Source organism: Protopterus annectens, chromosome 2.part1 (assembly GCF_019279795.1).
Source record: "Protopterus annectens isolate FY-2018-M chromosome 2.part1, PAN1.0, whole genome shotgun sequence".
In the NCBI taxonomy this organism is placed as follows: domain Eukaryota; kingdom Metazoa; phylum Chordata; order Ceratodontiformes; family Protopteridae; genus Protopterus; species Protopterus annectens.
The window spans coordinates 1,160,575,498-1,160,590,406 of record NC_056729.1 but is presented as its reverse complement, the minus strand read 5'-3'; the positions used below and the strand labels follow the sequence as shown (position 1 = coordinate 1,160,590,406).

General features: G+C 36.5%; 1 protein-coding gene across 4 annotated transcripts in view; it reads left to right on the top strand.

The window, feature by feature from the left end:
* SPATS1 (spermatogenesis associated serine rich 1) overlaps positions 1–14,909 on the top strand; it is a 1,192,417-nt gene that overhangs the window by 440,514 nt on the left and 736,994 nt on the right. For all 4 annotated transcript variants that reach the window (XM_044062692.1, XM_044062693.1, XM_044062690.1 and 1 more), the window contains one exon: positions 5,130–5,254. In XM_044062692.1, the coding sequence (XP_043918627.1) occupies positions 5,130–5,254 (125 nt within the window). The remainder of the gene's footprint in view (positions 1–5,129; positions 5,255–14,909) is intronic.

Below are 14,909 nucleotides of genomic sequence, written 5' to 3'. Positions count from 1 at the left end.
CTATAGTAAAATGCTATGTTGGTATACACAGCACATTAGTAAATGTAAAACCTTATTAGGGCAGGTTGATAGTAAGGCATTATGCAAATGTATTACAATATTTGACTGGTATCTCAAAGAAAACCATGTGAAATATGACAAATGTTTATTGTGTGATTCAACAAAAACTGCATTTTGTGTATTATGTCATAAAAAAATATTGCATCATATTGCAAATATAAAAATAGACTGTAAAGACAGATCTGAAGAATTAACTAAGGGTAAAGTGTTTCCATTACATTCTGATGTTGAACAGTTATGTCCTGTCACCACATGTGAGTCAAATCAGTTACTGATAGAACCCCTAGTACATTTTGTTACAAAGGAATGTAGTAAACTTCTAAATGACAGGCACAATGAGTTCAGGAAGCTTAGGCAAGTTATACACACATCTTTTCAAAAGTGCATAGGAGTTTCAAATTCAGCAGAACAGCTTACTAAAGAATGTCAGAAAGACCATACAACATTCCAGGAAATTCTTCAACAGAAGTTGCAGGATAAAGGAAATAAATTAGCTCAATTGACAAAGACTGGGAACTTCCTGCATACACAGTTAATCTGTGCAAAAGAAATATATTTTATAATATGTTTATGTTTTGAAAATGGTTAAACATACATGGTAGGATGATAGGGACAAATCATTCTTAAATGTTTTACTTTCATTCAGTTAAAGCAAGACATCTATCAGTACTACAGTAAAGTAAAGCATATGAATGCCATTCATTAGCATAGTCAAAAGGTAAACAAAACTGTTCTAGTGTATTATAATATATAAAATTAAATAAAAATAGATGAGTAAAAATTTAAAGTCACAAGACTGACATGCTTGTATAAAGATATACAGATACAAGACAGACATGCATGTGTGTTCTTTTCATCTAGAGTACATCTGTTACAATACACAAAAGCAAAAGGCAGACAACAGCAAATATAAATAATATAAATATAAATGTGTTGGCTAAACTAATATCTATTTTGTTTTTTACAATTTGTTTATAATTATATAGTAACACCAAACAGTTAAAGTTCTGAATTTTAAAAATAAATAAAATCACAGATGGTATTATTCAAACAGTTTTTGTAAAATTAATGGCAGGACAGTTAAATAGTTAAATAAATAAAAAAAAAATACTGAAATCCATGTAAGATAATTGTAAAATGATGTCTATTTATGTTGTATAAATGCATAGTTATGCAAATCACAATCACATTAAAGGAAAAATGCCAAAAGAATTAACTATAGTTTACAGAATATAAAATGTGAGCTAAGACCTTCCTAGACTGAATAAATAGTTACAGGAAATGCTGGAAAGATAAGATAAACAACAAGACTGATTGCCAGAAAAGTAGCTTGAGTTTTTCTAAAGCATCATTGTTATTAAAACATAATTGTTAAAATATTTACAGGCAACACTATTTAGTAATTGTCATAAAATGCCACAATTGTGCATAGATGTCACTTAGTAATTGTCATAAAATGCCACAATTGTGCATAGATGTCACTTATAATCTGTTTGCAAGTAAATGTTAAAAGGACAAAAAAACTCAGTTGTATCAAGTACAGCCAGCAAATGGGCTATAGTATATATACAGTTCAAATCAATTGTGCAGGAGAATGTAAATGCCTACTAGTGGTAGTAAACAGCAAAAGCTTTATAAAAAGTTATCAAGTCAGACAAAAGTTCATAATTTAATAAAATAAATGTATAACCATAGTGTTAGGCTAACATACATTCTATTTTCACAGCATAGGGCAGGTAAACAGTGCTGAAGTACTACAGGAGGGGTACTTTCTCAGTTTTACACTGACTGTATAAGAGGAGGAGCACTTTCTCAGTTTTACACTGACTGTATAAACAGACTGTGACAAGGGTCTGAAATAAAGCTACATAAAAATAAATAATAAGGGTCTAAAATAAAGCTACAGGAAAAAATATATATCTCATTCATTCTTGACAATACTCTTTTAGGTAGAGGGAAAAACAGGTATTAGTGTATTAGAAATACTGGTAAACTGGATTAAACCTGACAGGATAAGATATTTTACAAGTTGTTAATAGCTATCATAATGGTTATTATTTTATTGTTTAGAAAAAACAAGAGATGATTTAAAATTGCTTTATTAAAGCTATACAAGAGAGAATAAAGATATGCAAAATGCATAAATGTTTCTAATAGCAAGAATGGTCACTATTTTTAATATGTTTTTGGCAAAGCAATGTTGGTATAAAAAACATCAATGTTTAATAATTGTTGAGTATGTAGTTTAAAATAACAGGACATATGAATTTGGTATCAATTCCACTAGATATTTCTAAAGAGACAAACATTTTCCAAGATTTTGCTTAATATTAATGTTATTAAATTTGTAAGATTAGACTAAATGTACTTTATAGTCATTGTATGTACAAATGCAGAAGAATTCAGTACAAATGAGATTAATGTCTAGTAATAAATATGTGTGAAAACCATATTTAATAAAAAATGGGTCCAGGGTACCTACTAGATTGAAATGCATAAATAGCAAACAGTCTGTGTAAATACATACTGTAAAGAATACATTGTGATAAGTTCAAAAGTAATTTGTCAAGTTGTAATATCATTGGTTTTACCCCAGTAAATTGCTTTCAAATATTTATTATCTAAGCCCAGTTCAGTGTTTTACCAAGATGTTATTGAGCAGTTCAAAGACATGACCACAATGTTATGGTTAAAATGACATTGAAATTGTGTGTTTTTAGTAGTGTATAAATGCTTGCAGTAGCACATGGTTACTGTCTCTTATAGTTAATTCAACAGCTGCAAAGAGTTAATGAAACAGTTCTAAGTCATAAATTAAATTCGATGATTGCAAAAGAATAAATTGATCAAGTTAAAAAAAATAACATTAAAGCAGACACAGCTCATAACTGATAAAAAATATTTTTACAGAATGGTCTGCAAAAGAAAAAGTTGTTAAATACATTCAGTTTTGGTAGTAATACTTTAATAATATTGTATTAACTATGTAAAATTGCATTTTGATTTGTTGTATCAAACTAAAGGTTTGTTTCTTGTGTTTTCTATATAAAATGTTTTGAGTATGTTTAAAAACAGAGGGAATTGTTAGATTTTATGAATATAAATCTGAAATTAATTATGTTGTAAATATGCTGAAAGAAAAGGCTTGCTTAAATGCAGAAACAAAGTTTAAGTAAAATGTGATCAGCAGTCATACTAAATGACCATGGCTTGGAAAAGGAATCTGCTGAATGGACATTATTCCCTTACAGACTCAAGGCAGGATGTTATGCAAGAACAAAAATGCAAAATCTGCTTTTAAAGAACAATGACATGTTTTTCTGCATGGAAAAACAGGATATGACATAAGAACAGATACAAAGATCCAAATAAAATACAGGATGTTCACACTGTCAGAAAAGTTGATCTCTGACAATGTGTTTTCTCAAAAATATGTTTTTCTTCATAAAACAGGATATGCTTATCAGCATTGACATAAGAACACATGTTTCTATACACAGATTCAAATAGAATACAGGACAATGTGTTTCCTCAAAAATATGCTTTTCTACATGGACATCAGGACACTGTTACAGGATATTCACACTGTCAGAAAAGCTGGTCTCTTACAAGACATTGTTAAACAAGGAAGTTTAGTATTGTTTCTACAGGATAAGCAATTCTCCAAAATATGTTTAAAAAGAGTATATAAAGAGCTGTATAAATCCAGTTGTTTGGGGATATGGTAGGAACACATTTGGTGTTCTGAGGTAAATGTTATATCTCTCACATCATCTGTACTATATGAGAAGTAAAGTTGGAACAGTACTTTTAAGCTGCAACGTTTGTCCAGTTTTATTTATTATAAAAGTTATTGGTTACTGCTCTTAAAGACAAGTGCTGCAAAGTATATTCTCTCATCAGTGTATATTCTGCAAGTTTCTGTATGCAATAGACTGTGAATGCAAATATAATCAGACTTTGAATTTTAGCAAGAATCCATCCAGGCAAGAAGCAAGAAGCAAGTAAGAGACATTTAATATTTTTTCAGTATTAGAGGGTGATGGTAAGGTAGAGGGAGTAGGAGAAGAGATGGAAGTGGAAGGAAAAGTGTTAGTAGAAGAGAGTGTGGGAGAAGTGGAGGATGGAGTGGTGTTGGAGAATGAAGATGTTAGTTTGGAGATAGAAGTTATGAAAAAAGAGTTGAATTGTGTAGCCAAGTCTATGTCAGGAGCAGTTGGGTCAGGACTAGGGTTGACTGTTTTGCCAGGAGAGATGAGGGTAGAGATTCCTTTCCAGAATTTCTGAGGGTTTGTTTTATTACTATTTTGGAGTTTGGAGAAATAGTTTTGTTGATCAGAGGTAATGAGCTTTTTTACTTTGTTTCTAAGTGTTTTGAATTCAGTATGGGTAAGGGGAGATTTATTTTTCTGGTAAAGTGCCCAGACTTTGTCTCTGTGTCTCATAGCTATTAATGTGTTTTCGGTTAGCCAGGGGGTGGTTTTTAGTTTAATTCCTTTGGACCTTAAAGGAGCATGGTAGTCTAGGAGGTTTAGGATGGTTGAGTTGAAGTGAGCGACAGCATCGTCTAGGGGTAAAGTTTTTAGAACATTCCAGTTAATTGCTTTTAGAGAGTCAGTGAAAGCTGTTGGTTTGAAGTATTTTTGGTTACGGGTAGTGATGTAATTATGTGTTCTCTGCAAAGGTGTAGGGAGTCGGTAATTAAAGGTGGGCAGGTGATCACTTAGGGAGTCTGTAAGTGTACCGCTAGCAGGAAAAATAGTGAGAGTGAGAGACTAAAATCCAGTCTAGAATGCTACCAATAGAGAGAGTTTTTGAGGGGCAGGTTATGGAATTAATTAGCTGTGAGAAGTTATAAAGGTTAATATTAAGTGGGTTTGTTGAAGACTGAATGGAAGACCAATTGATATTTGTATCTCCCAATATTATTATTTCGTTGCTAATATTTGTAGAGAGCCAGAAGAGGCTGTCTAAGCAGTTGTTTTAGTGATTGTACAGTATGTTGATTTAAGCAAGTGTAAAGGTTACTGATTTCATTTCTATGTTTTTTTTTTTGCACATTTTGCTAGCTATGACCCAGAGTGGAAGTCTAGTGTACGCTGGCTGCCAGAACCCACATATCCACATGCTCCATTTCCAGATATTAAAGCATGCAAGTTTCCTGATGAGATTAGACTGGCTCGAAGTTTTCCATGTAAGTCTTTTTTTAATTTAAACAGCATGAGAATTATTTTCTTTCTGCCTTTTCATTTTTTTTTTGTTTCCAGTTTTTAGACATTTTGTACAGTATATGATGGTTGATGCATTTCAATGCAGCATTTTAAAATCTAGGTAGTGCAATTAGTCCTTGGGTTATTTGTATAGTGTAAGTGATACTGATATATAGCTTGACCTCCTCTTCTTGGTCAGTGAAATGTTGTTTGTCTAGTGTATTTCACTTACTCAGCTTATGTTATTGTTTACAGTTTTATAGCAGTTTGTGCTACACACCTGCATCAGTGGCTGTTTTTTTTTTTTTTTTTTTTTGTGGATGTGACACTCTGTTCTTTGTATTATTTTCTTTCTTTATTTATTTAACATTTGTTTACTGGGAAAATCTGACTGGGAAAGACTCCATTTTCAGTGGAGGCCCGGGGACAAATGCTCCAGATGCATGTCTTTGGAATGTGGGAGGAAACTGGAGCAGCCGGAGAAAACCCACATGAACGCAGGGAGGATATGCAGACTCCACACAGAAGGCACCTCAGCTGAGAATCATACTGTAGAACCTCTTGCTGTGAGGCTACAATGCTAATCACTGCACCACTGCGTAACCCAATGTCACCGATTCTGTCTGCTACAATCCCGTAAGTGAAACAAAGAATTGCAGCATAGTGTATTAGCCTAGTCATGACAGACCGACAGACATCATGTTAATGTAGTGTTAAAGGAGAGCCACTGCTAGTTGCATAATTGCTTCCACCTAATTATTTTTAATGACTAGGGAATAACTGGATTCACAGAGAGTGCTGAGGAAGAGACAGGGAGGTAAAAGTATACTTGATGATTTTGGGCAGGAATGACAAGAGACAGAATCTTCAACATTAGCCGATTAGTTGCACTACGTTCATAGGTTCATAGGTTCATAGGTTGGTACTAGGTTATCAGCCCTAGGGCCTATACAAGCCTAGCCATAACAATTCCCTGGATATTTCTTCCTACAATATTTACTTCCCTGGACCCCTGTCTAGCAGGGCAACTGACGTGATCCCTAGAGTGAATTTCCTATCTCCTATCCAATCGACAAGGTTCCTTTTGAAGAGGGCCAAGGAGGTGCTCTGCTTGACATCTATGGGTAGTCTATTCCAGAGTATGGGGAGTCGTTGGGTCAGGAACCTATCCCTCCAGCATGTTTTGTTCATTGTGATGACAAGGTTTAAGATCCCTGGAGCGTGTGGCTCTGAGGGACTGGGATTTCTTTAAGTGTAGCATGTCCAACAGCTCAGGGTTTGACATGGTCTTGTATGTTAAGCAGAGATCGCCTCTGAGTAGACGATATGCCACAGAGTATAGCTGGAGTTTTTTTAGACAGTCAGCATAGGGCATCTGCTTTAGGCCTGTGATTCTTTTAGTGAGGTATTTCTGTGGCCTTTCCAGCTGTTGCAGATGTCTTGTGAGGTACATACCAAATGGAGTATTGTACTCTATAATGGGCCTAATGAGGGATGAAGACAGTGGGACAATGACCTCCTTTTTTCTGGATGAAAAGCCCTTAGTGATGAGGTGTGCCACATAGAAGGATTTCCTGACTGTTGTGGCAATGTGGTTATCGAAGGTGAGACCACTGCCCATGTGTCCCTAAGTCTCTCATCACACTTTTAGTGTTTAGTGTACTGCCACTTATGTGGTAGTTCATGGGTATATGTTTTTTCCCAAAGGGGATAACTATACATTTCTTGGCAGTAAGCTTGAGGCCATGGCTCTGGCAACAAGCATCTGTTTCTGTAAGGCCCTTTTGTAGAATATCCACATCATTTGGGGATTCAGTAATGGCTCCCAGTTTACAGTCATCTACAAACTTTGTTTGCCAGAGTCCCTTAGTATTGGCCTGTACTTCAGAGAAGTAGATGCCAAACAAGAGTGGTCCCAGGACTGAACCCTGAGGTACTCCACTTGTCACTTGTCTGTAGCTGGATTTGGAGTCGGCTACTTTTACAGTCTGGGTTCTGTCAGTAAGCCAGTTGGCAACCCATCGAGTGACGTAGGGCTTTATGCCCAGCTTAGTCAGTTTATCTATGATTCCAGAGTGGGGGATGGTGTTGAAGGCCTTAGCGAGGTCCAGATAGGCTTTGTGGACCGCCTTACCCTCGTCCACAGCTCTGGAGACTGTTTTGAAGAAGTCAATCGGGTTCAGAAGACAAGATCGGCCCTTCACGAACCCAACTGGGTGGGGTCCAGTGTTTGAAGGTTGCCAATGTATTTGTTTATAAGTTCCATGGTAATGCGTTCCATGCCCTTGCAGATCAGGCTCGTCAGACTGACGGGACGGTAGTTCCCGGGATAAAAGGTGGATCCCCCCTTGTGGAGTGGGATAACTGTAGCTCTATGCCACTCATTGGGCACGTAGCCTGAGGTGAGGTTATGATTAAACATGACACTTAGGTGAGGTGCCAATTCATTTTGTAGTTTATGTAGTACACAGCCCGGGATGTCATCTGGTCCCTTGGATGCTGTATTCTTAGGTTTGGAGAGTGCGGTTTCTACTTGTGTGGCCCTGATTACCGGAATTTAACAATCTTTTGGTATTGAGATGGGCTCTTTAGGGGGTGAGAGGGGGATGAAGTTGGCACTAAATCGATCTTCCAGGATATTGGCAATATCCTTGGGATCAGTATATTTAATGCCATTCTGTTGTAGGTCAGAGCAGATCTGAGCATTGCCATTTAGATTCTTAATATAACTATAGAATGCCTTGTGGTTGTCTTTGGAATCTTTGGCAATTTTATTTTGGTAACTAGCTTTGGAGGATTTTATGAGGGATCTCAGTTTCTTATTGAGGCTGGTAAGGGAGTTTTTTGCATCCTGGAATTTTCCACTTTTCTGCAACAGTTTCTTCCTTCTGTTGTATAGTTTGTTTATGGCAGGGGACCACCAGATTGACTTCCTTTTTTAGATGGAGAGTGTCTTGGTTCTATTTGGGATGGTACGATTCATGCACGGGTGGATGTGCTCGTATAGTGCCTTAGTGTAGGATTCAGCAGTCAAACTTTCAACTCCCGTCTGCATGGGTGTCATGAAGTTTGTCACTTCTGACTTGAGTAGCATGAAGCTGGCTTGGGAGAAGTTTTTTACAGAGGTTTCCTTACTGGGGGGTGGGGGTTGGATGTGGATGTCAAGGGTGATTAGCTTATGGTCAGACCTGACCAATGAGAGGGTGACCATTGGTGTGGATCATCTATCTCCCATGTTGATAATGACTAGATCGAGAATATTGGAGCCCCTGGTCGGACAGTGGATTAGTTGATCCAAGTATGAATTCCAAGAACCGCTGGGAAAAGGTGTTGGTACCTGAGTAATTTTCCCAGTTAATGGCAGGGTAGCTGAAATCACCCAGTATTAGGGTGTTTGGTTGTAACTTTATGATTTCCACTATGTATAGAAAGGTGTAGTGAGAATCTTAGGGCATGGTGGGGGATCTGTAGCAAGCTACAATTTGGATTGCAGTCTTACCTAGTGTTAGTTGCATCTGGAGAATTTCAGATGCATTGTGTTGGGCAGCTAGCCTGGATGTGTGAATATCCTTGGTGAATATTGGCACTCTTCCACCTTTAGTGTTTCGGTCTTGGTTTGGTGGCCGAAAAGTGTGGTAAGAGTTGTAGCCTGGTATAGCAGGGGTGCTGTCTGGAGCCTTGAACCAGGTCTCAGTTACTGCACAGATATTGATGTTCTCCATTTTTAGGAGTGCCTCGAGAGAGTGCATTTTGAGGTTTAGACTTCTAGCATTGAGTAGCATTACCTTCAGATGTTGCATGTTTGTATGTTATGGTGGTGGTTTTGTCCTTTGAACCTTGCCTAAAAAAGGAACTATAGGGGTGGCAAGAGCTTTAGCCAGTAATCTGAATCCCAGGGGTGACAGGTGCAAACCATCTCTGGCAAAGCATCGTGGTTTGTTGATCATGTCATCCCAGGCAGACAGATACTGGATCCCCTTTGAATGACACCAGAAGCTTAGCCAATTGTTGAAGTCCATCATTTTGTCCTTATACTGTGGTATCATCCTGGGCGAAGGCAGGATGCTACTCAGGGCTAGAGTCATACCTGCCTGGGCCACATGATCTGAGAGCTCTTCCATGTCTCTTTTCATGTCATCCAGGGAGGTACGTCTGAAGTCATTCACTCCAACATGGACAATGACAGAGTCATATTTGTACTTGTTGTGGGGTGACTTGAGTGCATGTGTTATGTGGCGGATCCTGGCTCCCAACAGGCAGCTGACTGTAACTTTCTTCTTGTTCAGCCTGGTGAGTGGGACATCAGTGTGCCTGACTATAGAGTCACCTATAACTAAAGTGTTGGGTATGTTGTCTTGCCTTAGCGGCTGTTGTTGGGTGGCACACTGATGTTGTGAGCTATTTGTCACTTTGGTGGTGACTGGTGTTTGTTTGCATTTCAGCTTCGGAGGTCCTTGGTGCTTGGGCAGGTTAATGTTAAGGGCCTCCACATATTTGGGTTTAGTGTTGCTATGCATGGGTGTTGATGGTGTGGGTTTTGAAGGGCTGTGTGTTGCTTGAGGTGTAGTGCAAGTGTTAACCTTCTCCTCTTGACTGTCTAGCACAATCTTGGTTGGAGAGAGCTTTGCTTCCAGTTTGGCTATGTAAGTGCATCTCTCGCAGGTTGTAGTGCTGGGTGGTAGGAGGAGTAGGTTGTCTGTGTACATGAGGCAGTAGCTGCTTTGCCCCAGTATGCCCAGATTCACCAGGTGGATAGGAAAAATCACTGAAAGCTGACCCTTGGACATGCCTATTTAGGTGCTTTTTTTGTAAAGTACAAGAGCTGTTTTGCCTTACCTTTGCAAGGTACTTTGCAATTATAGGCATTGACAGCTTAATGCAGTTGTCCATTTAATGCCAGTCTAGCTGTGAAAGAGACTACAACTGTGCAGAAGGAAAGGAGTTAGAGAGACTGGATACATCATTGAAGAGCACCAAACACATTAGTATACTTAGAGATTCTGCCAGCCTTTGACGTGGGTTAACATGAGATACATTACATCAAGGGTCTCTTCAAATGATTGTGCAACTGGTAAAGAGAGTACGGCTTTGTTTTCACTGGAGACTTAGGGTACACCTGCAGAGGTACAGACCTGCATTTATGTACTAGTTTACATATTTCTGGGACAGTGATTATTATCTTAGATATTGGAATTAATTCGGTAGCAAACAGTTAACTACATAATTCAGTAGCAAACAGTTATACTATGTAAGGAAGGACAGAGAGGTAGAATGAGGAAGTTGCTAGATTCTGCTGTCAAAACATAGTGTGGTCAGTACAGGAAAGTCCAGCAGTTTATAATGATAGATAGTAAAGATAACTCCCAAATCCATAGATTTCCCCCTAATGCCTTGAAAAGACAACAGTATAATATCACTCTTAATAATGCAAGCTGTCTTCTGGTTTATCTAAGGACTTTTAGTATGTAATGATATAGAAAGTAGTAAATCTGGATCTCTGCAGTTAATGCTCTGGATCTTAACAGTTCTTCTGACTACATAGGTCACCTGAAACATCAGCAAAAGCTCAAACTATTTCACATAATTTGCTAACATGCTTGCCCAGTGCCTTTTCAATGAGGGGCCCTTTGGGATAGAAGTGAATCCATAGCAAAATCTGAGATCTTCCCACTGTTATTTTATTAAACAATTTAAGGCTCTGCTCATAGTGATGCTGAAAGCAAGTTTACTGCTATTGCTACCTGAGGTACTCGCCATCAAAGTATGATATTCTTCATTAGATCACTGTTGTGGTAACCATCACATATGGGATGTATCCTGCCAAGGAGAATGGACATCTAGCCAATCTACAAAACTGCTGACTCCTTTCTCATGCAACATTATTCCCCTATAGCATGAGAGTACATGCTGGTATAAGAAAGAAGTGCTGACATGCCAAAATTCAGAACTTTCATGCAGTATGTATGTTTTTGTAGATTCTTATAAGTTCAGCAACATTAGTACTGCTACTCGATTTCAGCTACAACTTCAAGCAGATAAGTATCTGTGTTGTGGAACCTTTCTTTTTGTTAGAGAAATCGTATTAAAATTTTATATGTCTGACTGGAAGGATAAATGTTCTCGTGATTGGGAAATTCCTTATAAGGACATACATGCCAGCTGTGTTTTTGCCGTTTTTAATTTCTCCAAGTCTTTTGGGTTTCTAATACCATGATGGGAATGGACCTCATTCCTAAGTCAAAGTATGAATCAGAGAAACAGCAACAGTGGCACGAAGTATAGCTCCAATTCTCATATGATATAAATTCCAAGTCTCATACGATACAAACAAATAGTCTTTTATTAATAGGTAAGTGCTTTCACCACTAACCATGGCTTCCACAGACCATGTACATAAAACTAATAAAAACAAACTGAGAAAAAACAGTCTTTTAATACCCGCATTAATCTGTTAACACCCATTACATTCAAATTCTCATTCTTCAAATGGATACAATGCTTTCGCTTGCACACCATCTATGGGTGGGATCATCAATTAATCCTTTCCATAATTTAAAAGAACTTTTACTTAAAAACAATAAACACTGTATAGCATTCAGTTAAGAAACATCAAAGCATCTAAAAACATTTCTTACATATGGTCAAACCGCGCAGTTTTATATTGTTCAAAATAATGTACTTTCCCTATATAGTATAGGTTTCATCAACTCAGCATAAATAAAAATAGGTGTAAACATTAGTATTGTATCTTATTAGAACACTTTACTTTTTGTAACTTCATCGTAGTTCAAGTGCGTCCTATTTAACAGCACTGTATAACTCATCATTGCATCCACTTAGGCTAAAATAAGTAGTTATATTAAATTTGTATTCCCCATTTATCAAACTCTCAAAAGGCTTAAAACCTTATGCTCGTCTTCAATTTTCCACATATTATATTAGAATAGTACTACATAAAAATACGATCACTTCAAAATAAATGCTACACTCACTTTAGAGCGTCATCATGTTGCATCTTTAAATATTTGCCACCATAGTCATCAGTCATCATCAGATCATAACATGTGCAGCTACATCATTTCCAATGATACTCATATCTATTTTAGGAGAACTACTCTCTCTTTTCATTATATGCAAACAGTATAATGCCACCACGTCAAACCTATACTATAAACTATCACCATGTCCACAAACCATTTGAGCTAACCAGTCATCATAATAAACAAATGTATCCTGTTCGCTGTATATACCCAATCACTCATTCCACCATAACATCCATTCACTAATATCACATCATCCCACACTGGAAAAACAAACAAACAGATTAAACTATTCCCTCAAGAGCCTCATTCAGACCCTTGAAATTCAAGCCTTATAATCACCTCTGTTTTACAATACGATGTATAAGAACACTATTACATAAAAAGCAATCAGTCTACAGCAACAGCTGCATGTACTTTGATACATCACTATATACATCCTTAAAATATTATCCAGCCTGGTAATCCATAAAAAGTTTGTTAACAAAACATTACCGGCAATCTCCCTGCTGTGTACGGGAGGATCATCCTTCCACTATGCGTCAGTACGCAAGCTAAATGACGTCAGGACTCCAAGTCTAAAATGTATACTGTTACCATGTCAACAGACCTCATCTAAACAATCCATTCATAAATATAAACAAGTACAAGTCACTCACACTGTTTTTTCTCACATGTTCCACAATGGCTTCTGAATTACTGACTATACATGATAATGGTCTCATGCATAAAACCTTTTTAAAAAAGCAAACAAACTCAAAAATTCAAAGGATGATAGCTAAACTATTCTCGTGATAGCTGCATTCAAAACCTTGTATGTATATATATATATATATTGTATATGGCTATTAAAATATTCATATAACCCTTCCAGAGTTAAATCAAAGCTAGAATTCCTTGAAAATAATAGTAAACTACTATCTATACATCATTCAGAACACTCGTAACAACCATAATATAATTTTTAACTAAACTATCATTATATCCAGATACATAAAGAAGAAATTTAAAATGTTATGTGAAACAGCATTATATGTATGGCAGGACATATATGCCAGAGAAGTGGACATATACATAGATGGTTATGTTAAATTCGAAAAGGAAAACATTTAGAAGATAATATACAACATCAATTTCATAACTAACGTTATATAGGCTCCCACATAAGCGTATACATAGATAATATCCAATTTTAAGACATTAAACATTAAACTTCACATGTCCTTTCTTATTTATATGTTAATGTGAGTACTGATTAAATCAGGGCTTAAAGATGGACCGTACTAAATCTGCCCAAATCAAAATGCAAAGACCTTGTATATAATAGTATGAGCAGTTACATAAGCTTATGTGCATATCAATATCTACTAATGAAATATATATATATATATATATATATATATATATATATATATATATATATATATATCTATATCATGTCCACATTATCTAAACATTTATATGTCTTTATGCAGACCTCATGCTTCTAAAGCACTCTTTACAGAAACTCTTTAAACCAAGGCCTTTCTCTGTCCTTAACTTCAATATCCGCCTTAACTCACTTTGCTGTTAAATTTCTAATATTTCCCATTCTTTGTCCAATTTTTAGTTCCTCTAGTACCATGAACGTAAAGTCATGATATTGACCACTTCTTTGTATATATTTAGATAGTGCACTGACTGAGTCTCTATTTCTAATGCTATTTAATATGTTCTCTCATACGTTCTCTGAATGTCCTGTTGGTTTTACCAACATAGAAATGCAAACAACAGTTACATTGTGCTGCATATACTATGTTTTTACTATCACAAGTGATCACAGTGTCTAATCTGTACTTCTCTCCCATATTTGGATTTACAAATTCAGAGTTATTCTTTATATATAGACACATATTACAGTGTGTACACGCTTTGGTTCCTCTCTGGGTCCCCTTTTCCATTTCATCTCTTGGATAACATAGTGTACGCTTAAGATTTTTCCTGTTTTTAAAACAGAATCTAGGGTAATCACCTACCACTTCCCTTATTTTATCATCGGTCATTAACAATAACCAATGCTTATGAAACACTTCTCTAACCTTTTTTACATCATTAGTATATAGAATAGATATATTGACTACTTGCCTTCTAGTATTTGTTATATTATGATTCAACTCATTCCTTATACATTCAGAAAAATATGGTTTGCCCTGTCATTCCTCATCATTCTAACTTCCTGTAACACAGGGATTACTTCATTAACTTTATATCCTCTATAATTTAAGTTATTCTCTAATTCAGTTAATCCTTCCTTAAGAGTGGATTCCTGGTTACTCAAATATGAGACCCTCATGCCTTGTCCTTTAACTATATTCTTAAAAACTCTTTTAGGATGCATGCTTGATATATGCAGGAATGTATTGCGATAGCACTCTTTCCTATATACCTCAGTCTCGAATAGTCCCTCATTTTCCTTAGAAACAAATATATCCAAAAATGCCAAACCTGTGAGTGAATGGTTTACTGTAAAGTTTAGAAAACTTGTAGTTTCTTGGATCTTATATACAAATTCTTCTAACTCTGGAAGGGTACCCCCCCCCAAATCAGAAAAATATCTACG